This window comes from Ostrinia furnacalis, unplaced genomic scaffold, assembly GCF_004193835.3.
Source record: "Ostrinia furnacalis isolate ACB-3 unplaced genomic scaffold, ASM419383v2 OfSCF2409, whole genome shotgun sequence".
Classification (NCBI taxonomy): Eukaryota; Metazoa; Arthropoda; class Insecta; order Lepidoptera; family Crambidae; genus Ostrinia; species Ostrinia furnacalis.
In genome coordinates, this window is record NW_021132648.1 from 473,368 (window position 1) to 497,481 (window position 24,114).

At 35.0% G+C, this 24,114-nt stretch overlaps 1 protein-coding gene across 3 annotated transcripts in view; it reads left to right on the top strand.

Annotated features, from left to right (window-relative positions):
• Positions 1–24,114, top strand: part of LOC114355432 (indole-3-acetaldehyde oxidase) — a 29,973-nt gene that overhangs the window by 2,434 nt on the left and 3,425 nt on the right. Inside the window, exons 3-17 of one of the 3 annotated variants that reach the window (XM_028308268.1) lie at positions 3,957–4,048; positions 5,888–6,261; positions 6,347–6,573; positions 6,801–6,903; positions 6,978–7,102; positions 7,176–7,463; positions 7,585–7,746; positions 8,187–8,315; positions 8,394–8,878; positions 9,290–9,473; positions 9,551–9,746; positions 10,086–10,852; positions 10,982–11,174; positions 11,363–11,476; positions 11,923–12,131. In XM_028308268.1, coding sequence (XP_028164069.1) covers positions 3,957–4,048; positions 5,888–6,261; positions 6,347–6,573; positions 6,801–6,903; positions 6,978–7,102; positions 7,176–7,463; positions 7,585–7,746; positions 8,187–8,315; positions 8,394–8,878; positions 9,290–9,473; positions 9,551–9,746; positions 10,086–10,852; positions 10,982–11,174; positions 11,363–11,476; positions 11,923–11,999 — 3,516 coding nt within the window. In that variant the 3' untranslated portion in view covers positions 12,000–12,131. Of the gene's footprint in view, positions 1–3,956; positions 4,049–5,887; positions 6,262–6,346; positions 6,578–6,800; positions 6,904–6,977; positions 7,103–7,175; positions 7,464–7,584; positions 7,747–8,186; positions 8,316–8,393; positions 8,879–9,289; positions 9,474–9,550; positions 9,747–10,085; positions 10,853–10,981; positions 11,175–11,362; positions 11,477–11,922; positions 12,132–19,201; positions 19,282–19,693; positions 19,852–20,357; positions 20,519–20,608; positions 20,989–21,176; positions 21,398–21,472; positions 21,576–22,351; positions 22,483–22,696; positions 22,985–23,106; positions 23,269–23,357; positions 23,487–23,604; positions 24,090–24,114 lie in introns of those variants that run through there. The other 2 variants (XM_028308271.1, XM_028308267.1) reach the window with 2 other exon arrangements.

Consider the following 24,114-nt stretch of genomic DNA (forward strand, 5'->3'; position numbering starts at 1 on the left):
TGGTGAACCACAGACAGTTTATTGAGTTGAGATTTTATTATGTGTTTTGCTTTACTTTGCGAATTATTCAAACTGACAATCAGTTTACATATCATCATCATCCATTCCGCTGTAGGAGGAAGTTTGGCCAAAACTCACCATATAGCCTAACGGGTTGGGGAGTCATTAGGCTTGGATTTTGTGATTCCCACCCAAGGTCTTCCACCATTAGGTTAGGTCACGGTCTTAGTAGTTTTTATCTAAAATCTCGCCACATTAACCGTAACAGATCCTGTATATTTAACTATTGATAAGGATGTATGAACCATAATAACTACAAACATGACTTGTATAGGTAGCCTTATACCTGCAACTAGGTCAAGTTTGATTGTAAAAAAATAATTATTTAGTTTTGGTACAAAAGTTAGTTTGTAATGTTAGCACAACAGGTTTTAGAAAGAAAGAAAGAAAGAAAAATATTTTTATTTAGTCCAAACATCCTTAGACTACTTACAACAATATAATTACTAAGTAGGTAGGTACCTAGTTTTTGAACCAAAAATGGTAGCCACTGAGCATGTGCTATGCCCTAGGTCAACAAGACCTAGAGTATAACGCTGGTATTCTGTGGCAGCCATATCAAGTGGGTAGACATTAATATTTAAGTTTTACACAAAACAAAAAAATAAATAAATAACACAGTGCTCGTCAAGTGTGTGTTGCGTATGCATAGCTGGGCATTAACTCGTTAATCCGTTAATCGTTAATTAACGAAGTTAACATTTCTATTAACGGATTAACTTTTAAGTTAACTTTAAAAAATGTTAACGGACTCGTTAACTTCCGTTAAATTATCCTAAGTCCGTTAATCGTTAATGAAGTACCTACTATTTACCAAAAAGATACAGCAGGCACGCTGAAAAGCACTAGAAAAACGCGTTCTGACAAGTACTCGTACGTTCGGGCTTCCAGAACCCAAAACAACAGTTTTTGTAACCAGAACGAAACGATATAAAAAATGCAATTTTTAAATTTATTTACATTACAAGCTTGACTTCACTTGTTAGTATGTGTGGGACAAATCTTGCAACTTTTAAGACCAGTTCTCAACCGATTGACTTGTTTGGGATACTTATGTAAGTACGATCAAAATGCAATGTTATGGTACCATTAAGCTGGTCTGATGATGGAGTTAGGAGGTGGCCATAGGAACTCCTAAATAAAACGGCGGCATCGCATCGAATTTGGGTTTGTTGGATTTGTCTTTTTGAGCACTTTAGTACTACATGATGTCCAGGGTCCTGATCATGGAGTTAGAAGGTGGCCATAGAAATTCCTAAACGAAACGGTGGAAACTTATCGAGTTCGAGTGTGTTGGATTTGTCTTTTCGAGCATTTTGGTGCTAAATTGTATTGTAATTGAACCAAGGCTCTGAGATTGAGATACTATAGACTAAGGGCTGGTGAATGCCAGACCTACGTCATTTTATAAAAACTGAAAGTTTGTCAGCGTATGCTCCCAATATAGGTTAGAATGTTGGTGGATTATGAAAAAAACTGTCTGGCAAGGAATTGGAACTGTCAAAGCTGTGTGGCTGATGTCGAAACAACTTCTAATCATTGCCCAAATATTATTATGTATATAAAAATCAGATTTTATGGTATAACGTAAGTAGAATAATTAGTCTATTCAATATACAGATGATTTTTATATAAAATACTAGCGGCCGCCCGCGACTTCGTACGCGTGGATCCTGTTTTACCCCTTTTCCCGAATTTTCTTTGCTATAAACCTCACGGAGCCCGAGACTTTTCCAACGAATGCAAAACCGTGGAAATCGGTTCGTGCGTTCTGGAGTTATAGCGTCAGGGAGGAAAACCCGACTTATTTTTATATAGTAGATTAGGGCAATAATTAGAAGTAGTTTTCTCATCAGCCAGACAGCTTTGACAGTTCCAACTCCTTGCCAGACGGTTTTTTTAGGATAGCTGCTAAAGTCACGATGACCCAAACTTCATGATTCACCAACATTATATCCTATATTGGGAGCATACGCTGACAAACTTTTAGCTTTAATAAAATTACGTAGGTCTGGCGTTCACTAGCTCTAAGTCTACTACTAAAAAGTGTAAAATAAAATTATAATAATAAAATACTTTTTTAATAAAAACAAGCTTTTATTCTGAAATGCAGTTGTTACTAAAACGAAAAAAATAATTGTATGCAAGGTTCAAATAATTTCGAAAGCTTGTAGCGCAAACATAAAAGAGGAATAAATTCCGTGCGCAATACAAGCTTTCGAAATTATATGAACCTTGCATACAATTACTTTTTTTGTTTTATTATCATGTGTTAACGGATTAACGATTAACGTTAACTTCCGTTAAATCTTGCTAAATGTAACGTTTTAACGTTTAACGAAGTTAATTTTTTTATTAACGGTTTAACGATTAACGAAGTTAACTATTTGATTAACGGTGCCCAGCTATGNGTACTACATGATGTCCAGGGTCCTGATCATGGAGTTAGAAGGTGGCCATAGAAATTCCTAAACGAAACGGTGGAAACTTATCGAGTTCGAGTGTGTTGGATTTGTCTTTTCGAGCATTTTGGTGCTAAATTGTATTGTAATTGAACCAAGGCTCTGAGATTGAGATACTATAGACTAAGGGCTGGTGAATGCCAGACCTACGTCATTTTATAAAAACTGAAAGTTTGTCAGCGTATGCTCCCAATATAGGTTAGAATGTTGGTGGATTATGAAAAAAACTGTCTGGCAAGGAATTGGAACTGTCAAAGCTGTGTGGCTGATGTCGAAACAACTTCTAATCATTGCCCAAATATTATTATGTATATAAAAATCAGATTTTATGGTATAACGTAAGTAGAATAATTAGTCTATTCAATATACAGATGATTTTTATATAAAATACTAGCGGCCGCCCGCGACTTCGTACGCGTGGATCCTGTTTTACCCCTTTTCCCGAATTTTCTTTGCTATAAACCTCACGGAGCCCGAGACTTTTCCAACGAATGCAAAACCGTGGAAATCGGTTCGTGCGTTCTGGAGTTATAGCGTCAGGGAGGAAAACCCGACTTATTTTTATATAGTAGATTAGGGCAATAATTAGAAGTAGTTTTCTCATCAGCCAGACAGCTTTGACAGTTCCAACTCCTTGCCAGACGGTTTTTTTAGGATAGCTGCTAAAGTCACGATGACCCAAACTTCATGATTCACCAACATTATATCCTATATTGGGAGCATACGCTGACAAACTTTTAGCTTTAATAAAATTACGTAGGTCTGGCGTTCACTAGCTCTAAGTCTACTACTAAAAAGTGTAAAATAAAATTATAATAATAAAATACTTTTTTAATAAAAACAAGCTTTTATTCTGAAATGCAGTTGTTACTAAAACGAAAAAAATAATTGTATGCAAGGTTCAAATAATTTCGAAAGCTTGTAGCGCAAACATAAAAGAGGAATAAATTCCGTGCGCAATACAAGCTTTCGAAATTATATGAACCTTGCATACAATTACTTTTTTTGTTTTATTATCATGTGTTAACGGATTAACGATTAACGTTAACTTCCGTTAAATCTTGCTAAATGTAACGTTTTAACGTTTAACGAAGTTAATTTTTTTATTAACGGTTTAACGATTAACGAAGTTAACTATTTGATTAACGGTGCCCAGCTATGTGCGTATGTAATGTATAATAATATGTGCATGTGTGTGTTAGTATTATTAATCCTACCTAGGTCATGTAAAAAAAAAACATACGGGTCGAATTGAGAACCTCCTCCTTTTTTGAAGTCGGTTGAAAACAACCAGATTGACCACAGCCCTACGTATTACTAATACTTGGGATCGGTACTATACCACTGCAGTCGCTCAGAATCCTATATATTTTTAAGATATTTACTTATTTAGGGAAAAAAAATAATAAGCTTTAATTATTATTCACTTTCCAGTGCCTGGTGTCAGTAATTCAAAAGACATTGGCTGAGAATAATGGCACTCAGTGCGGACACTGCACTCCTGGTTGGATCATGGCTATGTATAGGTAATTTAAGAAGATTTTAATAATATTGTAGTCAAATTAAATTAAAATAAGTACTAATATGACCTTACGATTGCCATGGCTCCACAATGTACAGACACCATAACAATAAGTAGGTACATGATCTAATCCCACCAGCCCTCTTCCATCACTGGGAAACCAGACGCCGGTTAGCGTAATATCCCTACATTGTCATCATTCCACCAGCTCGCACTAAGCGTTTGATAACTCTTTGTAATGCGAACAGCTAGAGACTGGAATTCGCTGCCTGCTGCTGTCTTTTCCGAAGACTGTAATCCGGGCCTTTAAAGGCTAGAGTCATAGCTGGGCACCGTTAATCAAATAGTTAACTTCGTTAATCGTTAAACCGTTAATAAAAAAATTAACTTCGTTAAACGTTAAAACGTTACATTTCGCAAGATTTAACTCAAGTTAACGTTAATCGTTAACACATGATAATAAATCGAAAAAAATAATTGTATGCAAGGTTCAAATAATTTCGAAAGCTTGTATCGCGCATGGAATTTATTCTTCTTTTATGTTTGCGCTACCAGCTTTCGAAATTATTTGAACCTTGCATAAGTACCTACCTACAATTATTTTTTTCGTTTTAGTACAACTGCATTTCGGAATAAAAGCTTGTTTTTAAAAAGTTTTTTAATAGGCTAGATGACAAAATTTCAATTATTTGTCCGTCAGACAGATAATTAGAAAATATTAGACTCATATTTTTTATTTTCTTTCATAATTAAATAATAACAGTGCTACATCGAGTTGAAATGGCGCGATACGTCACGCTTGAGTAGAATTTTTACTCAAAAGTGACGTCACGCGACATTTCAACTCAATATAATACTGTAATTATTGGATTTGGAAAAAAAAATAAAAATATAAGTCTAATATTTTCCAATTATCTGTCTGACGGACTAAGTAGAATTTCGATTTAATTACCCAGTCATCATCCCTATTATTATAATTTTATTTTACACTTTTTAGTAGTATCTCAATCTCAGAGCATTGGTTCAATTACAATACAATTTAGCACCAAAGTGCTCGAAAAGACAAATCCAGCAAACCCAAACTCGATAAGTTTCCACCGTTTCGTTTAGGAATTCCTATGGCCACCTCCTCACTCCATCATCAGGACCCTGGACATCATCTAGTACTAAAGTGCTCGAAAAGACAAATCCAACGAACCCAAATTCGATGCGATGCCGCCGTTTCATTTAGGAGTTCCTATGGCCACCTCATGACTCCATCATCAGACCAGCTCAATGGTACCATAACATTGCATTGTCATCGTACTTACATACAAGTATACAAAATTTCAGCTCAATCGGTTGAGGAAAACTGGTCTTAAATTCAGTTGCAAGAGTTGTCCCACACATACTAACAAGTGTCGTTAGTGATCTGGTCACAAAAACTGTTGTTTTGGGTTCTGGAAGTTCTGGAAGCCCGAACGTACTTGTTAGAACGCGTTTTTCTAGCGTTTTTCAGCGTGCCTGCTGTATCTTTTTGGTAAATAGTAGGTACTGGATTAACGATTAACGGACTTAGGATAATTTAACGGAAGTTAACGAGTCCGTTAACATTTTTTAAAGTTAACTTAAAAGTTAATCCGTTAATAGAAATGTTAACTTCGTTAATTAACGATTAACGGATTAACGAGTTAATGCCCAGCTATGCCTATAGTCAATAGGCACTTACAGGGTGGATATACCATCCTAGACTGTATGTCACTTAACATCAGATGCGATTGCGATCAAATATGTACCTGCCTTGTTCTGCATTAAAAATACCTTTAATCACCCACAAGTAATCTTGTATACGTATATTTTTCAGTCTTGCACGAAGCAAAAAGAATTTAACCGAGTTGGAGATCGAGAAATCGTTTGCAAGCAACGTGTGCAGATGCACAGGATACAGACCAATTTTAGCATCATTTAAAAAGTTTGCTGCTGATGCTAAAAACAATCAAATAGCTGATATTGAAGATTTGTATGTCTGCAAAAAGAGCAACGAAGTTTGTAACAAATCATGTGACGAGTATGAATGGTGCTTTGTAAACGATAATTTGAATCAAGATGAAGTTATTAAGATAAATCTTAAAGATGGCAAAAAGTGGTATAGAGTTACACAAGTATCTCAAATATTTGATATTCTACGCGCTGAAGGTGATGAATCATACATGTTGGTTGTTGGAAATACGGCAAAAGGTATATTGCAGTTCGAATGGAGATCCAAATTTTTGGAATTCAAAATCGGGTTTTAATGAGATTTTCTTGGTCTTATTTGTTTCAGGAGCGTACCCAATTGATGAATATCCAGAAATATTAATAGACATAAGTGGAGTATCTGAATTAAAAGGTCACATTTTTGACCAAAACTTGGTCATTGGTGCGATCACCACCCTCACCGAACTTTTGGATATATTAGAAAGTGCTGCTGAAGAGAGAAGCGATGAATTTGGTTATCTAAAGAAGTTGCATGATCACATTCAGTTAGTTGCTACTATACCAGTAAGAAATGTAAGTGCGAATGAGTATAAGGCTAAGGGCCCTCGCTTATGGCGTCAGCATCGCTACTAGCGCGGGTTAGTCGCATTTGCAATGCACTACAGAAGTGATGACAACGCGTTACTACCGCGCTACACCAGCGCGGCTGCAAAAAGTCGCCGTGGGCGAGGGCCCTAAGGTAAATGTGAATGGAGTACCTAAATGAAAAACTCACTAATTAATAAAACTGTTTTATTTAGGTAGGGTCCATTGCAGGGAATCTAATGACTAAGCACGAACATCCAATGTTTCCTTCAGATATATTTTTACTCCTCGAAACGGTTGGCGCTTATGTGACTATAGGTTGGTACATACCTACTTTTTTAATGTGGTATCGAAAACATTACTTTTTTTATTAACTTGATTTTTTTTTTCAGTTGATGCAAACGGATCTAAAGAAGTACCTATGATGGAATTCCTAAAGGCAGATATGAAAGGAAAGATTTTGTATAACGTCATGATACCGCCTTTGAATAATCAATATAAAATAGAAACATTTAAGGTAGATTCTTAGAAATAAAGCACGTGATAACAAACTTTATATAAAACCAATATAAATATAAGTTACTTTACAGATTATGCCGCGGTCACAAAATGCACATGCTATAGTCAATGGAGGATTTAGATACAAATTAAGTAATGATAATAAAGTCCAAGAGGCAAGAATAGTGTATGGAAATCTATCTCCAGAATTTATTAGAGCAACGAAAACAGAAGAATACTTGAAAGGAAAAGCGTTGTTTTCAGATGATGTTTTACAATCAGCCCTTAAAGTATTGAATGAGGAAATAGTCGTCATAGAGCATCCGCCAGATGACTCTGCTGCTTATAGAAAACAATTGGCTCTAGCTCTATTTTATAAAGTAAGTGAATTTTTACAGATTTTTGACCATAAGAAAATTAGATTAGAGACTACTGAAAGACTTACCACAAAGGTCCAGGAATTATGGGAAGTTTAGTGATATTTTTGTTTAATATTTTCAGGGTCTTTTGACGCTTTGTCCGAGTGACAAAGTAGATGCTCGCTACCGTTCAGGTGTAAAGCGCCTCCATGACTCCCGACCGGTGTCGAGCGCTCAGCAGAGCATCCCTACGGATCCCGACTTGTATCCTCTCAATGAGCCTATACCAAAAGTAGAAGCTTTGGTAAGTAGTATATTTAAAATTATACTATAGTCAATCGGTCACGCAAGGCAAGTAATAAGATGTCCAAGGGCGGTGGTGATCGCTTAGAATTATGTGACATGCTTGCATACGATATACGGGCATGAAACAATTTATGCGATCTTTTAGCGGTCATTTTCTACAGTTGTATGGGAATTTATTGTAATTATTCAAATGAGAATCAGTGTCTAGCCACGCACTTTGCTGGCGGAATATACTGGTGTCCATTTGGCACCAGGAAAAATGTATTTATTGTTTTGTGTCAAATAAAGTGTTATTCTTTGTATAATGGGTAAAATACATTAAAATAATGCTAAAGTTCTTTTAGCTATAATAACACTGTTATTCTTAAGAGTCTTTTGCATCTAAGTCTAGAAAATTCTCAATTTTGGATCTAATGTAAATTGTATTGCGTATTTCAGATTCAATGTGCAGGCGAAGCGAAGTATACTGACGATCTACCAGCTTTCCCAAATGAGGTATTCAGTGCACTCGTATTAAGTACGATCCCCAAAGGAGAAATCGAGTCCATTGATGCTTCTGAAGCTTTGGTATGTTTTTAAATATAATTTTGTACATTGAGGTCACTTAATTAAGCGATATTTTTTATTTTCAAATTATTGTTCCAGAAACTACCCGGTGTGATAGCATTTTATTCAGCCAAAGATATACCAGGGAAAAACTCTTTCATACTAATAGCGACAATAGCATTTATTAAAGACGAAGTAATTTTTTGCGATGATAAAGTAAGTTACTACAACCAACCATTGGGTATAATTGTAGCAGAATCTACAGCGCTAGCAGAAAGAGCTGCCAAAAAGGTCAAAGTTACTTATAGAAATGTTGAAACGCCAGTGATTGATGTGATGGTAGCAAGAAAAGATGAATCGAGAACCAAATTATTTTTGCCGATTCCTAATATCGGTCGTGGGCTATTTGTGAAAAAAGAGTTCAAATCGAACTACACAATACGTGCACAGATTCATTTTCCTATGGAGTCCATAGTATGCGTGACCCGGCCATCAGAGATGGGTCTCGAAGTCCACTGTACCACCCAATGGATGGATGCTGTGCAGTATACGATTGCGAAGGCTTTAAATTTAGATATTAACAGGTAAGAATGTTACATTTACTCATGTCTCATAAAATAATTCAATTCTCGTATTGCGTATTGCGGAAGTCAATTACCTACCATAATAATAATAATAAAAATATAATTGCATATGATTGTCGTTAAAACTTAACGCCACAATTTAAGCCCAAGGTAGTTATAAATTATTTGCACAGGGGATAAGGGGAATCAAAAAATTCAATGAAAAATTGATCAAGACGCTACTTCTTATTGTCTGTATGACAAAATGGAAATTTTATCGAAAATTTACGCATTGTATGATTCTAATGATGATGATTTATTATTTTAATAGTCTTGTCACAATAATTATAATCAAGAATATCAGAAGAAAAAAAATATTAGGGTAATAATTTTCACAGTTAATTTAATAAGAATTTCGTATTTTATTTCCAGAGTGGATGTTTTTACGAACAGAGTCGGTGGTGGCTTTGGACTAAAAATATCAAGGAGCTCCTTGGCCGGTGTTGCCTGCAGTCTAGTGGCCTATAAACTGAACAGACCCTGTCGTTTGTTTCTGTCATTGCCAACGGTCGCAAAAGGTATTGGTAAAAGGCTACCATGCTCTTGTGACGTAGAGGTAATTTTGAAATGTTAATCGATAAAAATATGGTCGTTGTTAATAACACATTTAAAAAAATGCTTTGACATTTTCAGGTTAAAGTGAATAGCCAAGGCCGTGTACAATACATGGATTACGATGTATACGAAGATAACGGTTATATCAACAGTTTACTATTATCCGTAATAGGAGTAGATGCCCATCATAACTGCTATAAAAGATTGTGGTGGAATTTCAAAATTTATGATTCTTTCACTGATACTGCGAGAAACGAATATTGTAGAGCACCCGGTAAGATTTAAATGATAATAACACAAATATAATTATTTGCGTTCAAACAGAACAGCCTTAATTTCCATGCTGACTTTATTCCCATAGACGATTTGCATAAATACCTCAACTTGTGCTTTATCAATGAGTTCAGCCTTGTAAATGCAAAATAGTAATGGAAAAATTTACTCAATTTGCTTTCCACCATGTTTATAACTTAGGTCCCATAAGCAATTTTCGTTGTATGTAAATAAATCTAACCAAATATTCCGATTTAGCTGAGTTTGTTAATGTTCAATGTTAAAACACAATATGTACAATTTTGTTAGAGTTTTAACTCACAATTTGTTGTTTAAACAGGAACATTGGAAAACATAGCTATGGCAGAAACAATCATGGAACAGATTTCATATGAACTCTCATTAGATCCCTATGAGGTGCGAATGACTAATTTAGATTCACTTTTGTATGGAGATATTAAAGAAATGGGAGATGATTTGAAAACCAAAGCTGACTATACAAAACGAAGAGATGCGGTGACGAAATTCAATGCTGAAAATAGGTGGAAGAAACGCGGCCTAAGATGGGCATTGATGAAGTACACTCCTCTTAGTCCGGCAGGTTACGAAGTTAATATGTCTATTAATCACGGTGATGGATCGGTTACTATAAACCATGGAGGTATTGAGGTAGGTCAAGGAATCAATACAAAAGCTATCCAGATTGCCGCATACTTTTTGAAAATTCCAATCGACAAGATAAAAGTGAAAGGACAAAATACCGTAACAACCCCAAATGGCATTTTCACTGGTGGAAGTTTGACATCACAAAGCATTGGGCAGGGTGTAGAAGATTGCTGCAAGCAGCTGCTTCTGCGGCTAGAACCTATTAGACTTCTGCTACTAAATCCATCGTGGGAAAAGCTTATAGACAAAGCATATACACTCAATATAGACTTGATGGCCCGTAGTTTTATAGCTCATGTGATCGCCCCTATATCTTTAGTATATGGCGTAACTTTGGCTGAAGTTGAAGTAGATATATTGACAGGGGAATCGGAAGTTTTGAGAGTGGATTTGTATGAAGATGTTGGACAAAGTGTCAGTCCTAATATTGATGTTGGTCAGGTGAGTGAACTATTTGTTAATCATGAAAGTTTAAAAGAAATCTGCATTACAAAAATACACACAAATTATTTTTGGATTTTTTCTAAAGACTTGTTTTAATAAAATAAGGATTGCAATTTTGTCATTCAGGTGGAAGGTGCATTCATAATGGGTATGGGATATTGGACATCAGAGAAAGTTGTGTATGACGACAAGACGGGAGAAGTGCTTTCAAATCGCGCATGGAACTACCACGTACCATTAGCCAGGGATATCCCACAAGACTTCAGGGTTTACTTTAGGGAAAAATCTTACAGCTCTGCAAAAATTCTAGGAGCGAAAGGTTTGTTAAGCGCTTTTTCAATATTAGCAACAATTTGTAGAATCTGATACAATGGGTTTCAAGAAGTCACTCTGTCAATGTGCTTCTCTAACTATTAAATTAGTCTACAGACAAAACTGGTCATCGATGTGAAATAATTTGATAACTTTGATACTGTGATGATACTTAAACATAACAATTGTTTATAGTTACTGGAGAACCGGCTACGTGTATGGCTATTTGTATACCTTTTGCAATGCGGGAAGCCATCAGCGAGGCCAGAAAAGATGCAGGGATTTCTACTACGGAATGGTTTACGATTGGTAAGTTTTAGAAATAACCCAGTTTTGATAGAATACACACTATCGTCCGGAAAGCGCAGCGTTGTACGTCCACCTACAATGAGGTCCGACGACCTCATAAAGGCGCTGGATGCAGGCCGCTACCAACCGGCCATTATGAAAATCGTTGGGGGAGGCCTAGGTTCAGGAGTTCACGCCCTATATCTGAAATGATGATGATGGTGATGATGTCACAATGTCTTATCTCGGTCCAAAATGAGAAGGCCTTAATTAATTATTCTCAAATATTTAAAGTTGTTTTCGTCTGAAAAGTTATAGATATTCCAACGAATCCTAACCCCATTCCATTTTAAGTAATCGACGGTTATCTTCTAGATTAATCTAGATGATGGATGAACAAAGACTGTATTTTTTCAGAATTGCGTAGTTTTTGGCTATTATGTAATTAATGGTTATTTATGTTCCAGATGGACCTTACACCACTGAACAGTTGTGCATGTCAGCCGCGACGAAGCTCGAACACTTCAGATTTAAGAGTAAATAACCCTCCTTCTGGCGCAGTCGGGTAAAAATAAACGCCCCGTAAACTAAAAAGTTTATTTTGGACAAAAAGAAAATACTTTAATTAAATAAACAGTTTTCAATTTCGAGATAAATGTACTCTCGTAAGGTAAACCTGTGTAAACGAGAATCAGGCTCCTCCTTTATAACATAGCCCGTTTTCACCATCAAACCTTAATTTTTAAGTGACCCCTATGAAAACAAAAGTCCTGTTGTGTATAGGAGTCACTTCAAAATTAGGGATTGATGGTGAAAACGGGCATCAAACTGTGCTACTTGTGTTTTTGTATTTAAGATAAAATTTAAATGTATTTACTTCTTCTTAATAAAAAACTGTCTAAAATTTTGTTTTATTTGTATTTAACGATATAACAATTTGTTGTAGGAAATTAAATTAATTAAAAGTTAGCACTCATTTAATTTAAGATTTTTTAAACTTTCTTTATTTTTTAGTAGAGCTGACCCAGAACTAGCATGACAAAATTAAATATGAATTTTAGTTTCAGCATAATAATATCAGCAAAATAATATCTAATATAACTAACACTTGTTTAATTAAACTTGTTAAGTAGTAGTAGTAATTTTTAGGTAATTACTTACACAAGTTTTTGAGATAAAAAATAATTAAGTAATTTATGTAAAATTAGCGAAAATGATAAAAACAAAAAGCATCTAAATATCAACACTATTTTAAACCCGAATAAAATCGATGTTCATTTATCTTTGTATTTTTTCATTTGCTAATGTACGACTACGAGTATTAACATAATGTACGTGTAGGAAAATCATAAAATTAAATATTATTCACAGCTATTACTAAGTGTTAGAGGTTTAAAAAGGATTATTTAGAAAAAAAAAATATTTTGGAGTCTTTCAGAGACTTGGCCCTCTTTTAGCTTGGTCCACGGGCCAAGTCGCCGGTTTGAATATTTAAATATTTGGGCCTACCTTCAATATTATTTCAGTAATAAATTAAACACCAAATCAGTAATAATGTAGAATCATAAATATATCATTTTTGAAGAACGTATTCATAAAAAAAGGTTCTAAGTACATAATATTCATGAATTTCGCGTTACCTACATGTTCTATTCATGAATTTTAAGTTACCTACAACTACAAGTTAATTTCCTTATCTAACTATCCGTTACTTTTTATTATATCTTTTATTAAGCTCAAATAAATTAAAGACTGAGAACAGGTCGTGTTGCAAGACAATAAATACTTGATAACATTTATTTAATAATCCTATTTTACGATAAAATGCTAATTATACCTACATAATTAACGCGTGTTTAAAGGTAATTAAACAAACTGCACGTTCTGTATGATTCACTATACGAAATAAAGTAGTTTTGTTTATTTAACCATTATTGAAGCTTAATTGTTTTGATTACAGTGTATTTAAGGCGATAGGTGAGGCAAAACTGCAAAATAGACCTCTCTTTGAATCTCTACTCCTCCTAAATGGATGATCCAAACAAGAAAAAAAAATATGTGTGAGATGTATAATATCGATGCCTCCTAAGTAAATAATCGTAAGCCACAAAATATCAATTTTGATTTTATAAGCATTTTATAATTACTAAAATACGTATTATCGAACCCGCGAACAAAAATTGCAATATCATTTAAAATAAAAGATTTTTCACACGTATTCAATCGTATGTAATCCACGATCGCAACGTATACTATCGTAATGTCCTGTGCGATCGTCTACAGGGGAGAAGCGGTTTGGTTCACCGCTAGCGAGCGCATACTATTAAGGTAAGTAGTAATTACAGTTTTCCTTTTGGTGTTGAAAATTGCCTTATATTTTGTTACTAGCTATGCAAAACTATAGTAATTAACACATACGATTCTTTACGTTCCTTTTTTAAGCTAACAAAGTATCGTATGTTTTACATACCATGATAAACGTTGTCAATTAAATTTATTTTTTATCGTATGTAATACATACGATTATTAACGTGGTTTGTTTTCGTACGTTTGATATTGTATGTGCAATTTAATATTGTTTACGTTGGTAAATTGAGTATTTATTCCTATTGTAACGTTTAATTACGATTTTTTCTATTATTGATTACTTATAAAAAAATTACTGAATTATCATTAATTATTATTCAAGTTACCTATTATATAGATTCCTTATGTGCAATTTTTGAATAATATTAGAGGCTTTAATAAGATTAAATACTATTTTTCTAAAGTAAGAACAATAACGATGTAACTTTGTTAATTGATTTTATCAATTAAGAATAGATTTTGCTTATTTTAAGGTTAATAAAGAAGATAAATATTCCTTTTATCACTTTATAAATAAAACCTTTTAATTGAGTCGTACTTGCTATGTTTCAAAAATAATCAATGTTTATTAGAAAACAATTTTTTTTTATTTGATCTCGTCAGTTAATTACTTTTGATTTAATTATTTGTAATAACTTCACATTCTATGTTAATTTAAAATTATTTTAATTATATTTTCATAAGAAAGAAAGACTGTTATAACGTGATTCTTTGGTACAAATTAATAAATAAGGTATTTAAAACAGAGGTTTCATTTCAAGACTTTCATTGTGTTCAAATTGATTTTGTGAATCCTTTTGTCCAAAATAGATGAGTACCTAATTGAATAATTTAGTTTTAGCATGAATTTACAATTAAAAATTAATAAATATGTAACATACCTTCGACAGAATAAATGATTATGTTCCCGTACAATGGAGTATGTGGCTCTTACTATATATTTTACCTACAGCTGGACAAAGTAAATAATTGTATAGTTATGTTACGATTTCTATGACTAATTTTATCCGCCGTAAAACACCGTAACAACAATATCTCCAAAACTACAATATATTTACAAATAAATGTTATTGTATGAGAATACACCTTATATCGACTATATGTTTTGAAAAAATCGTACCCCTAGCTCAAAAGATGGGAAAACTGCACACATAAATATCTTTAAATGGCTCTACTGTAAAGTTTGGTTTTAAGACATACGATAGTTTACTTAGGAGGCATCGAATCTTGTATTTCATCATAATAGCCGAACATCGATGTTACTAAAAACAATAACAGAGAAAGTATAGTCTAAAATTGTGTTCAATGATCAAAAATATTTTATTCAATGTTGATCAATATTTTACCAATATTTTGAATACCTGCACAGACAGACATTCACATTTAGGTAGGTACTCGGACACACACTTAAAAAACTGTTTATAAGCTTACTTAGACACACGAATATCGTCAGCCTAATTTTCAAACTGCTTTATGTCCTTTTGTGCAAACTTTACAAGAGGAAATAAAAGTTTATTTTTCATAGTTATGGTACTAATAATTGAAGTATAATGATGTACTAATTGAAATATAATCATTATATTTCGATCTGCGTAAATTAAAATCGAGTCAACATTCCCGTAGGCAGTTATGTTAGAATTGGCAGCGCTTCGCATCTGTATTCTGAGCGCTCTTTGATATCGGGCAGAAGCGCGGGCGCGCGGCGGGAGGCGCGTTGTCTCGCTCTAATGCTCAAGGTCGTTCGGCCATGTAATCGCCTTAAGCAGTTCATTGCACTATACCCACTTGAACAGGCAAAACAAAACATTAACTATGAGTAAGCTATTGATCTGTATCTAACCTAATGGAAAGGTGAAGCCGAAGGTGGTAGCGAGTTTCTGTGGTTGATAGAGACACTTATGGCTATCTAACAGTCAGTTTCTATAGAGAAACTGACTGTTAGATAGCCATAAGTGTCTCTATAGGGTCAACTGACCATAGGGTCAACCACAGAAACTCTCTTCCTGTCAAATCACAGTTCTGGAGTTATACAAAAGGTGTTCGTGTACAAGAAAAGGTTCAGGTTTAGGTCCACGGTGGACAAGGACTTGGAGCTTGCCCTAACAAATATTTCGACAACCCAGGTCAGACTATTCTGGCGTCGCAGATCGAGGAGAGCCGACCCCAAATAATGGGAAATGGCTAGGACAAAGGAGAAGATTCAAGAAAAGGTCTAGTCACCAGAAACTCCTGTTTTTTTCTGAGGTTTTGCAGAACTTTGCAGTTCTGGCATGGAAAGAAGCAATAGCAATTTACGCGGATAAGGCCGCGGGCAGAAACTAGTTTATAAGCTTAAGGCGATTAGTGTCCTCAATCCGCGCCAAATGGGCATTTTGTAAAGCCTACTCCTCTTTTACTGCTGGACAGAAATAGTTGAAAAAAATATATGTTATACAACAGTTTAAGGACTACATTTGTGACGTTTGAATTTTCGCTACGTCTCTTTGTTTTGGATTAAAAAAATAAATACGGGACATCGATTTTTTACTTAAATTCCCTACTCCTCCAAAACGGCTATGTTAATTTAAAAGATTTTTGCACGAATAGATTGGGAATTCTTTAATCTTAATGACACGTTGCGTTTTTCAATCGAATATTACTTTCATTCATAAATTTTACTTTTGATAAATTCCGAACGTTTTGCTGTTGAGGGGGCCTTCGCGGGGTGCGGGCGGCAGTCGGCCGCTGGCCTTCAGACGGGGAGGTTGTGTCACTCGCTACAAACTGACATTAGCGATCAAAATGAATTTTTTCTTTGGCTAAGTTGCACCACCTGACGTGACCTAACTTTGACCGTAGCTTTGGCGATAACCGGTGTTTTTTGTATGGAGTTAGACAGACTTTTGACGCTTGTCAAAGTTGAAGTAAGATGGTGCAACCCAGCTTTTGTTCGACAATAGATTTTATGTCAGAATTGTTCATAGAGTACGTGCAGTCAGAAATAACAATTAAACTTCAAACTAAATAATAGGTACTTAAACAGTTAACAATGTATAGATAAGTTTGTAAGTAAATATAAGAATTATTTTGAGAGGCATGGTTCAGTAATCGAGCGGAGGTCAATAAAAAGGCAATCAAACAGTCCAATTACTAGCACGGGTCAACACAAATCAATCGGTTATTGATCACGAAACTTCACATAAAAACAAAGGAGAGAATATGTCGACAGATCGCCAAAGCAAAAAGCAGACAGACCTCGTATAAAAACACAATATTAAAAAAAATACATATCTATTTGTTTGTAACCAAATTCTATTATTAAAATTCTAAGGCTGAGTTGCACCATCTTACTTTAACTTTAACAAACGTCAAAATTCTGTCAAACTCCATACAAAAAGCAGCGGTTACCGTTATAGTTACGGTCAAAGTTAGGTGGTGCAACTCAGCTTAAAACTAAGAAAGATTGAAGAAAAAGAAACATTTCGTTTTAAACCTTAACCGTATGACAATAAAGTGCACAATGGTATTTCGTATTGCAACCTAATCCCTGATTGTCTCTTATTGGTCGTAGTAAAAATATATTAAAATGCGTAACCAATTAGAGACGGGGTGAGCACGTGACCGGAGCGATGCGCTTACGCTAAAATTTCTACAAAGTGGTCAGGCGGAAGAGTCCCCGATAGTACCTATATTATTAAAAAGTTTCGCAGATAAAAACTGAAATCCTCTTATAAGGTGATGAATTTTGGGAGCATGTCATGAAACCAAAATTATTAGCATACAAGAGCTTGTTTTAAAAAAATCTTTTTATTTATGATGGGGAATTTACTGCGGCGTAGTAGCAGAGATTTTCCGTTTGTAGATCGTAATAATTTCGAAGAATGGGGATGTTTCGTGGATAAAGCAAGAAAGTAGCAAGAGTTTGAATAAGACCGTCGGTGAACTTACCAAAAAAAAAAAAACTCTAAATGTAGGTATTTTTCTTTATTTTTTTTTTTTATTTAGTTTATTCAGAAACTCAACAGCTATATTACATTTTTAGAATATTTTTTTCTTACAATGGTGGCACTTAAGCTAAAAAAGAGTTCCATGACATGCAATAATGTTCTTACATTATAAATTATAATATCTATTGTTATTTTTTAAACTTATGAAAATTTAAAGAGATGAAGCGCACCAAAGTTCAGAAGATGAGGCACATGACGTCAAGGCATGCTTAAAAATGTGGCGATTTGTGTCGTCACGCGGAATTTCATCGCATTATTATCTTCGTAATTACTTGTTTAATTGAAAAATAAAAATATCCTGTGTCCAATATTTTTTGATAATGTAAAATTGACGGACCAAAAGTATTTTTTAAAGAAACTAGCCTATTCCTATGGCCACATTCCAGCTCCATCATCAGACCCTGCAGTTTCCCTTAGAGAATTGAAGACTCATGATTTTCAAAGTAGCGTACCTACTTACATAACATTAGGTACTTGCGTACAGGGTCAGGATTTTGTCATCTAGCCTAGTTGTCGTCAGGAAGTTGGTCTAACTAATTCAGCTTGCAACTAATTCAGCTTGCAAGATTCCACCCGAACAAACATTTATGTAATTACCTACATACATCATAAATTGCAAGCTAAATAAAAGCTTGTAATAAAGTCGGGTTTGTTCAAATTTCGAGAACGACTAAACCGACAAAAGCATTAGAAAATTTACGAAAAATAAAATAAAATTTTTATCCCGTACAAAATGTTCATGGATTTTGTTATTTTTATTAAATACCTTTACGCCTGAGTTAAATGAGACCGACATCAAGGTTCATCAATTTAAGTTTAAAATAATAGGCAGTAATGTATGAAGAAAGAGCTTCTATTCTGTATCTACCTATGCCCGTGTATTTTTGATCGGTGTCAAATCGGAGTTTTTGGTGCGGGGTACGCGGGTGTTGCTCGCGGCGTGAACGTCAAACGCCCAAGGTCATTGAGGACTCTAATCGCCTTAAAGTTACGATGATAATGATATGATAGTGCGGGTTCGAATCACGCCGCCGCTTGACTATTGTGGTGAGCCCACTCGTAACACAAGCTTATTTAGCTTATCGCGAAGTGTTAACGGGACTATTAATAATTTGTGCAATACAAATTAGTTAATAATAATATTTTTAATAAAAAAGAAAGTTACAAATATTGACTATCCACCAACGGATCACTTAAAAATGGTAAATACGAAACACGTTTTATACCCGTGCTGTATGTAGGGAAACTTTAAATGAAATGCAAAAAGTTTTATATAATAATGACGTCAAATACAGTGCGTAGGTAGATTCCGTTATCTGAGTAATTTTATGTTTAATTTACATACATTTAAGGTTGTTTCTTACATATTTATGGTTGGGAGGCGCACACGCAGTTGTGCAGTTGGTTTTAAACTCTAAACTAATACAGACATGGATAGAATAAAATTCAAAGTGAACGGGGAAGAACATTCAGGTAAAAAACAATCTATAGACAAGAAGACACTAATTACTAAGCTAGGCTAGGTATAGTACTAGGCTGAACATCAATCCTATGTTGTTGGTGACGTTGCATGGTGTTACGTGAGATGCAGTCTAGGATGGTACATGGATGATATTTATTATATGCCTAGCCCTTTTCCTTTTCTAGTCAAGAGCGAGTGTTATGCACTTTTAAGTACAGCCCTTAAAGTTTGTTATGTAAAATATTTTTCATAAACTTCACTCATGAAAAATTGCCTATTGTCTTGTAATGGAGTTCTGAATTAGGCAGGTTTGTGTATCTTAATTTTTCAACTTTAAAAATAGTGATTAAGTTTAATATCAAGGACTAACTTCTCAATGTTCCGATGTTCATATTAACTTTAGCTCTTAAATATAATTTGTAGTGGGTGGTGAAGTGAGCTCCGATGTAATGCTCCTGGACTACATCCGGAGCTACCTAGAACTACGTGGCACAAAGTACAATTGTCGAGAGGGTGGCTGCGGTGCCTGCATTGTCTCTGCAGCCACTAGTCCTGGGGAGACTCCTAAAGCTGTCAACTCGGTAGGTCTTATTCTGCTTATGATATTTAAGGATGTGCCTTCATGATCACGATCTTAGTCGGTAGCCAGGTATCCGCTTTGCAATTGAGGGAAGCCGAACCTTACTTCGAACTCCTCCTATGTTCTTCTGATTAATTTCGTTGCGGATCCAATGACAGTTTAACTTTCCCCCGGGACAAGCTTGACCTTCACTGGTTGGGTTTTTATTGGCGGTCAAGCTGTAGATCCTGGCTACACAGGAGTTGCAGCGGTGGGAATGAGAGGTGGGAATAGGCCCGACCTTAGTCTGCAGAGTTGACGAGTTCTTAAGTATATATACATGTCATGCCCATACTGATCAACTGCCCGACTAAACTATCGGCCGACGAAAAATCGATGGTCTGCGCCTAGGCTTAGACGACCGATTTCATTGCTGAGTTGACAATTTAGTTCCTACATGGCTCACATTCTTGCTAACACAAATTTTATGAATTAAAAACCATCATCTACTTATTTTTGTTTCGACAGTGTTTAGTGTCAATTACATCATGTCAAGACTGGGAAATCACGACGATTGAAAAAGTGGGAAACAGGGGTGATGGGTACCATCCGATCCAGAAAACTATTGCAGAAAATAATGGGACCCAGTGTGGATATTGCACACCTGGCTGGGTTATGGCTATGTACAGGTACCTACCATCATTTACCAATCAAAAGTGCTACGAGTTTATATCATTTATTAACGTTATCATTCATTAATACCAACTTAACGTCTACAGTCTCGCTCAAAACAAGAAAGATTTGACGAAATTGGAGATAGAAAAGTCTTTCGGCAGCAATATCTGCAGATGTACTGGATACAGGCCAATTTTAGATGGCTTGAAGAAGTTCGCAGTCGATGCGGATGACAATAAAATTGCTGATATAGAAGATTTGTATATTTGCAAGAAAAGCAATAAGCCATGTACTAAAACTTGTGGAGAAGAAGACTGGTGTGTTATTTCTGGCAAGAGTGGCGTAATGGACGATGATGTGATTAAAATAGAACTTAAAGATAATAAAAAATGGTATAAAGTAACTGAGATCTCCCAAATATTTGATATTCTGAGCAGCGAAGGCGAGGATTCTTATATGTTAGTGGCAGGAAATACAGCTAAAGGTAAATATAATTACGTTAGTCGAGGAGAGTAGGTACATAGTTTAGATAGCACTTGTAACAACTGAGATTAATCCAAGCCTGTAAAGTCCTAAATACATAAACCATACACTAAAATGGGAACATTTTAGTCTCTGACAGACAAAGTAAAAGATTTATTGGCAACATTAATAACCGGGTCCTTATTTTAGGTGCGTTTCCTATTGATGAATATCCCAGTTGCTTAATTGACATAACTGGAATATCCGAGTTAAAAGGTTATCAAATTGATCAAAACTTAAATATTGGCGCTAACACAACACTGACCGAGACCATGGAAATTTTCGAAGTAGTATCTGGTGAACAATATTTCAGTTATCTAAAAAAGCTACACGATCATTTACAACTGGTTGCTCATATACCCGTAAGAAACGTAAGTATGACGAAGACCTTAGATACATTTTATTTCAAGAGGAACTAACATTTTGAGGTGAATTTTTGTTTCCAGTTGGGAACTATCGCTGGAAATTTAATGACGAAACATAAGCATCGGAGTTTTGCATCTGATGTTTTTCTCTTATTGGAAACAGTTGGTGCTTATGTGACTATTGGTACGTAATGACTGAACGTTGTATTCTTAACTAGCTGACCCGGCGAACTTTGTTCCGCCTTAATGGCAATAAATAAGCAGACTTTTTTTTTCGAACGGGATAAAAAGTATCCTATGTCCTTCTCCTGGCTCTAAACTACCTCCCTGACAATTTTTAGCTAAATCGGTTCAGCCGTTCTTGAGTTATAAGTGGAGTAACTAACACGACTTTCTTTTATATATACAGGGTGGAATTTTGTAATGCCACCTGGAGGGAAAGTACCCTTAAAATACTGTAAGTAGAAAATTTTACTCAAAGAAACCATTCCTTTATTTTTGAAAAGAAAGAGAATTGCATTCAGATTTTCGAAAATTTTTCGAAAATTTACCACCATACCATACAATTTTCTGTAAATAATTACAATAATTTTAGATTTTATGGTTTTCCTTTCATTTGATTTATCAAGTTTGTTTGAGAGATTTCATCCTTATACTTAAACCCTAACGATCGATGCTATAAAAATACAAGGTGTAATTTTTTACATATTTTAGTGGGTTCGATTCCCGGGTGTAGCAAGCAAATTTTTGGAAATCTTTGAATGCAGTTCTATTTCTTTTCAAAAATAAAGGAATGGTTTCTTTGAGTAAAATTTTCTATCTACAGTATTAAGAGTACTTTCCCTTCAGGTGGCATTAAAAAATTCCACCCTGTATAGATGAGCGAGATTACTGACTATTTAGAAGAATCGATCTCTAAATTGTATGCATTTTAAATTAACCTAACGGTTCTATTTTAAGTGGATTCACAAGGATCTAGAGAATCCATGAACATATTAGATTTCTTGGCAACAGACATGACTGGAAAGATACTGTATAACATAATGTTGCCTCCATTAAACGACGACGAGTACAAACTAGCAACGTTTAAGGTAAGTTTGTTGTGTGCTGTAAACTGTTTACCTAATTCCATGTCTATAAAGAATACTTTAAGAAATTATAACCAGGTATTGCTGATTCCTAAAGTTACTTGAAACTTCTTCAATAGGTAGGTACTCCATAAAGATTTTGGCAGAAACTACAAACTTTCGAAGATAGGAAGTAAGGAGAATTATGAAAATTAAATGATATAAATAACATTTGCAGATAATGCCTCGATCTCAAAACGCGCATGCGATAGTCAATGCTGGTTTCCAGTATAAAGTAAAATCTGACAACACAGTGGAAGACGCCAGGATTGTGTTTGGTGGTATATCTTCAACATTTACACGAGCATTTGAAACAGAGGAATATTTAGTGGGAAAACAACTTTTTGAGAACGATACGTTGCAAGGAGCTATTAAAAAGTTGGACAAAGAAGTTGTTGCAGTTGAAAATTTGCCAGAACCTTCTCCTGAGTACAGAAAACAATTAGCAATAGCTCTATTTTACAAGGTAGAGTGTAATACTCAAGGGTACAGCTGAAGCAGTTAGCAATACCTTTATGTTGATTTAAGACCTTTCCATAGTTCAAAGTAAATTAAGCCCTTCTTGATAATATACTCCCATTCTTTCAGGGATTATTGACATTATGTCCTGAAGATAAAATAAAAGAAAAATACCGTTCTGGAGCGAAAAGACTTCACGAGTCACGGCCCGTGTCGCAGGGACGACAAGAGTTCAGCACTGATCCGAAATTATACCCTCTTAATGAGCCAATAATGAAGGTGGAAGCTATGGTATAACTGAACCCAAGATTACTTACAATGTTATGGTCTCTTCGTCGATATTTTTTACTTTGAGATGGATATTTTAAAATTTATTTTAGATTCAATGTGCGGGAGAAGCAAAGTATACGGATGATTTGCCATCACTCCCTTACGAATTATATTCTGCACTTGTATTAAGTACAGTGGGACAAGGGGAGATAGAGTCTATAGATCCAAGTGAAGCTCTGGTAAATATATCATTAGAAATTATTTTATTCCTACTATCTGTTGATCTTATTAATAGCAGATAATAGTACAATTTTAAGCTAGGATTAATGGTTTCAAAAAATTATTTTTAAATTTTAGGCAATTCCTGGAGTGGAAGCGTTTTACTCAGCCAAAGACATTCCCGGCGAGAATTCATTTCAGTTATTAGGTGAAATCGTATTCGTAAAAGGAGAAGAAGTATTTTGTAGTAAAGAAGTTAAATACTACAACCAGCCTCTAGGTATTATTGTTGCTGAAACAACGGCATTAGCAGAAAGAGCAGCTAAGAAAGTAAAAGTTACATACACCAATGTTAGAAAGCCTTTGATCGATATCAAGGAAGCTAAAGAAGATAAATCAAGATACAAGCTGTTCTTGCCGCTCCCTAACATAGGTAGAGGTCTTCTTAATCACAAAGAGTTTAAATCTAACTACACGATTTACGGACAATACCATTTCCCAATGGAAACGATTGTGAGTATAAGCCGACCTTCGGAAGACGGTCTAGCTGTTTATTCGTCGAGCCAATGGATGGATGCTGTACAGTATACGACAGCTAAAGCTTTGAACATTGATCATAATAGGTAAGCTATTGTGAACTTCGGTTTA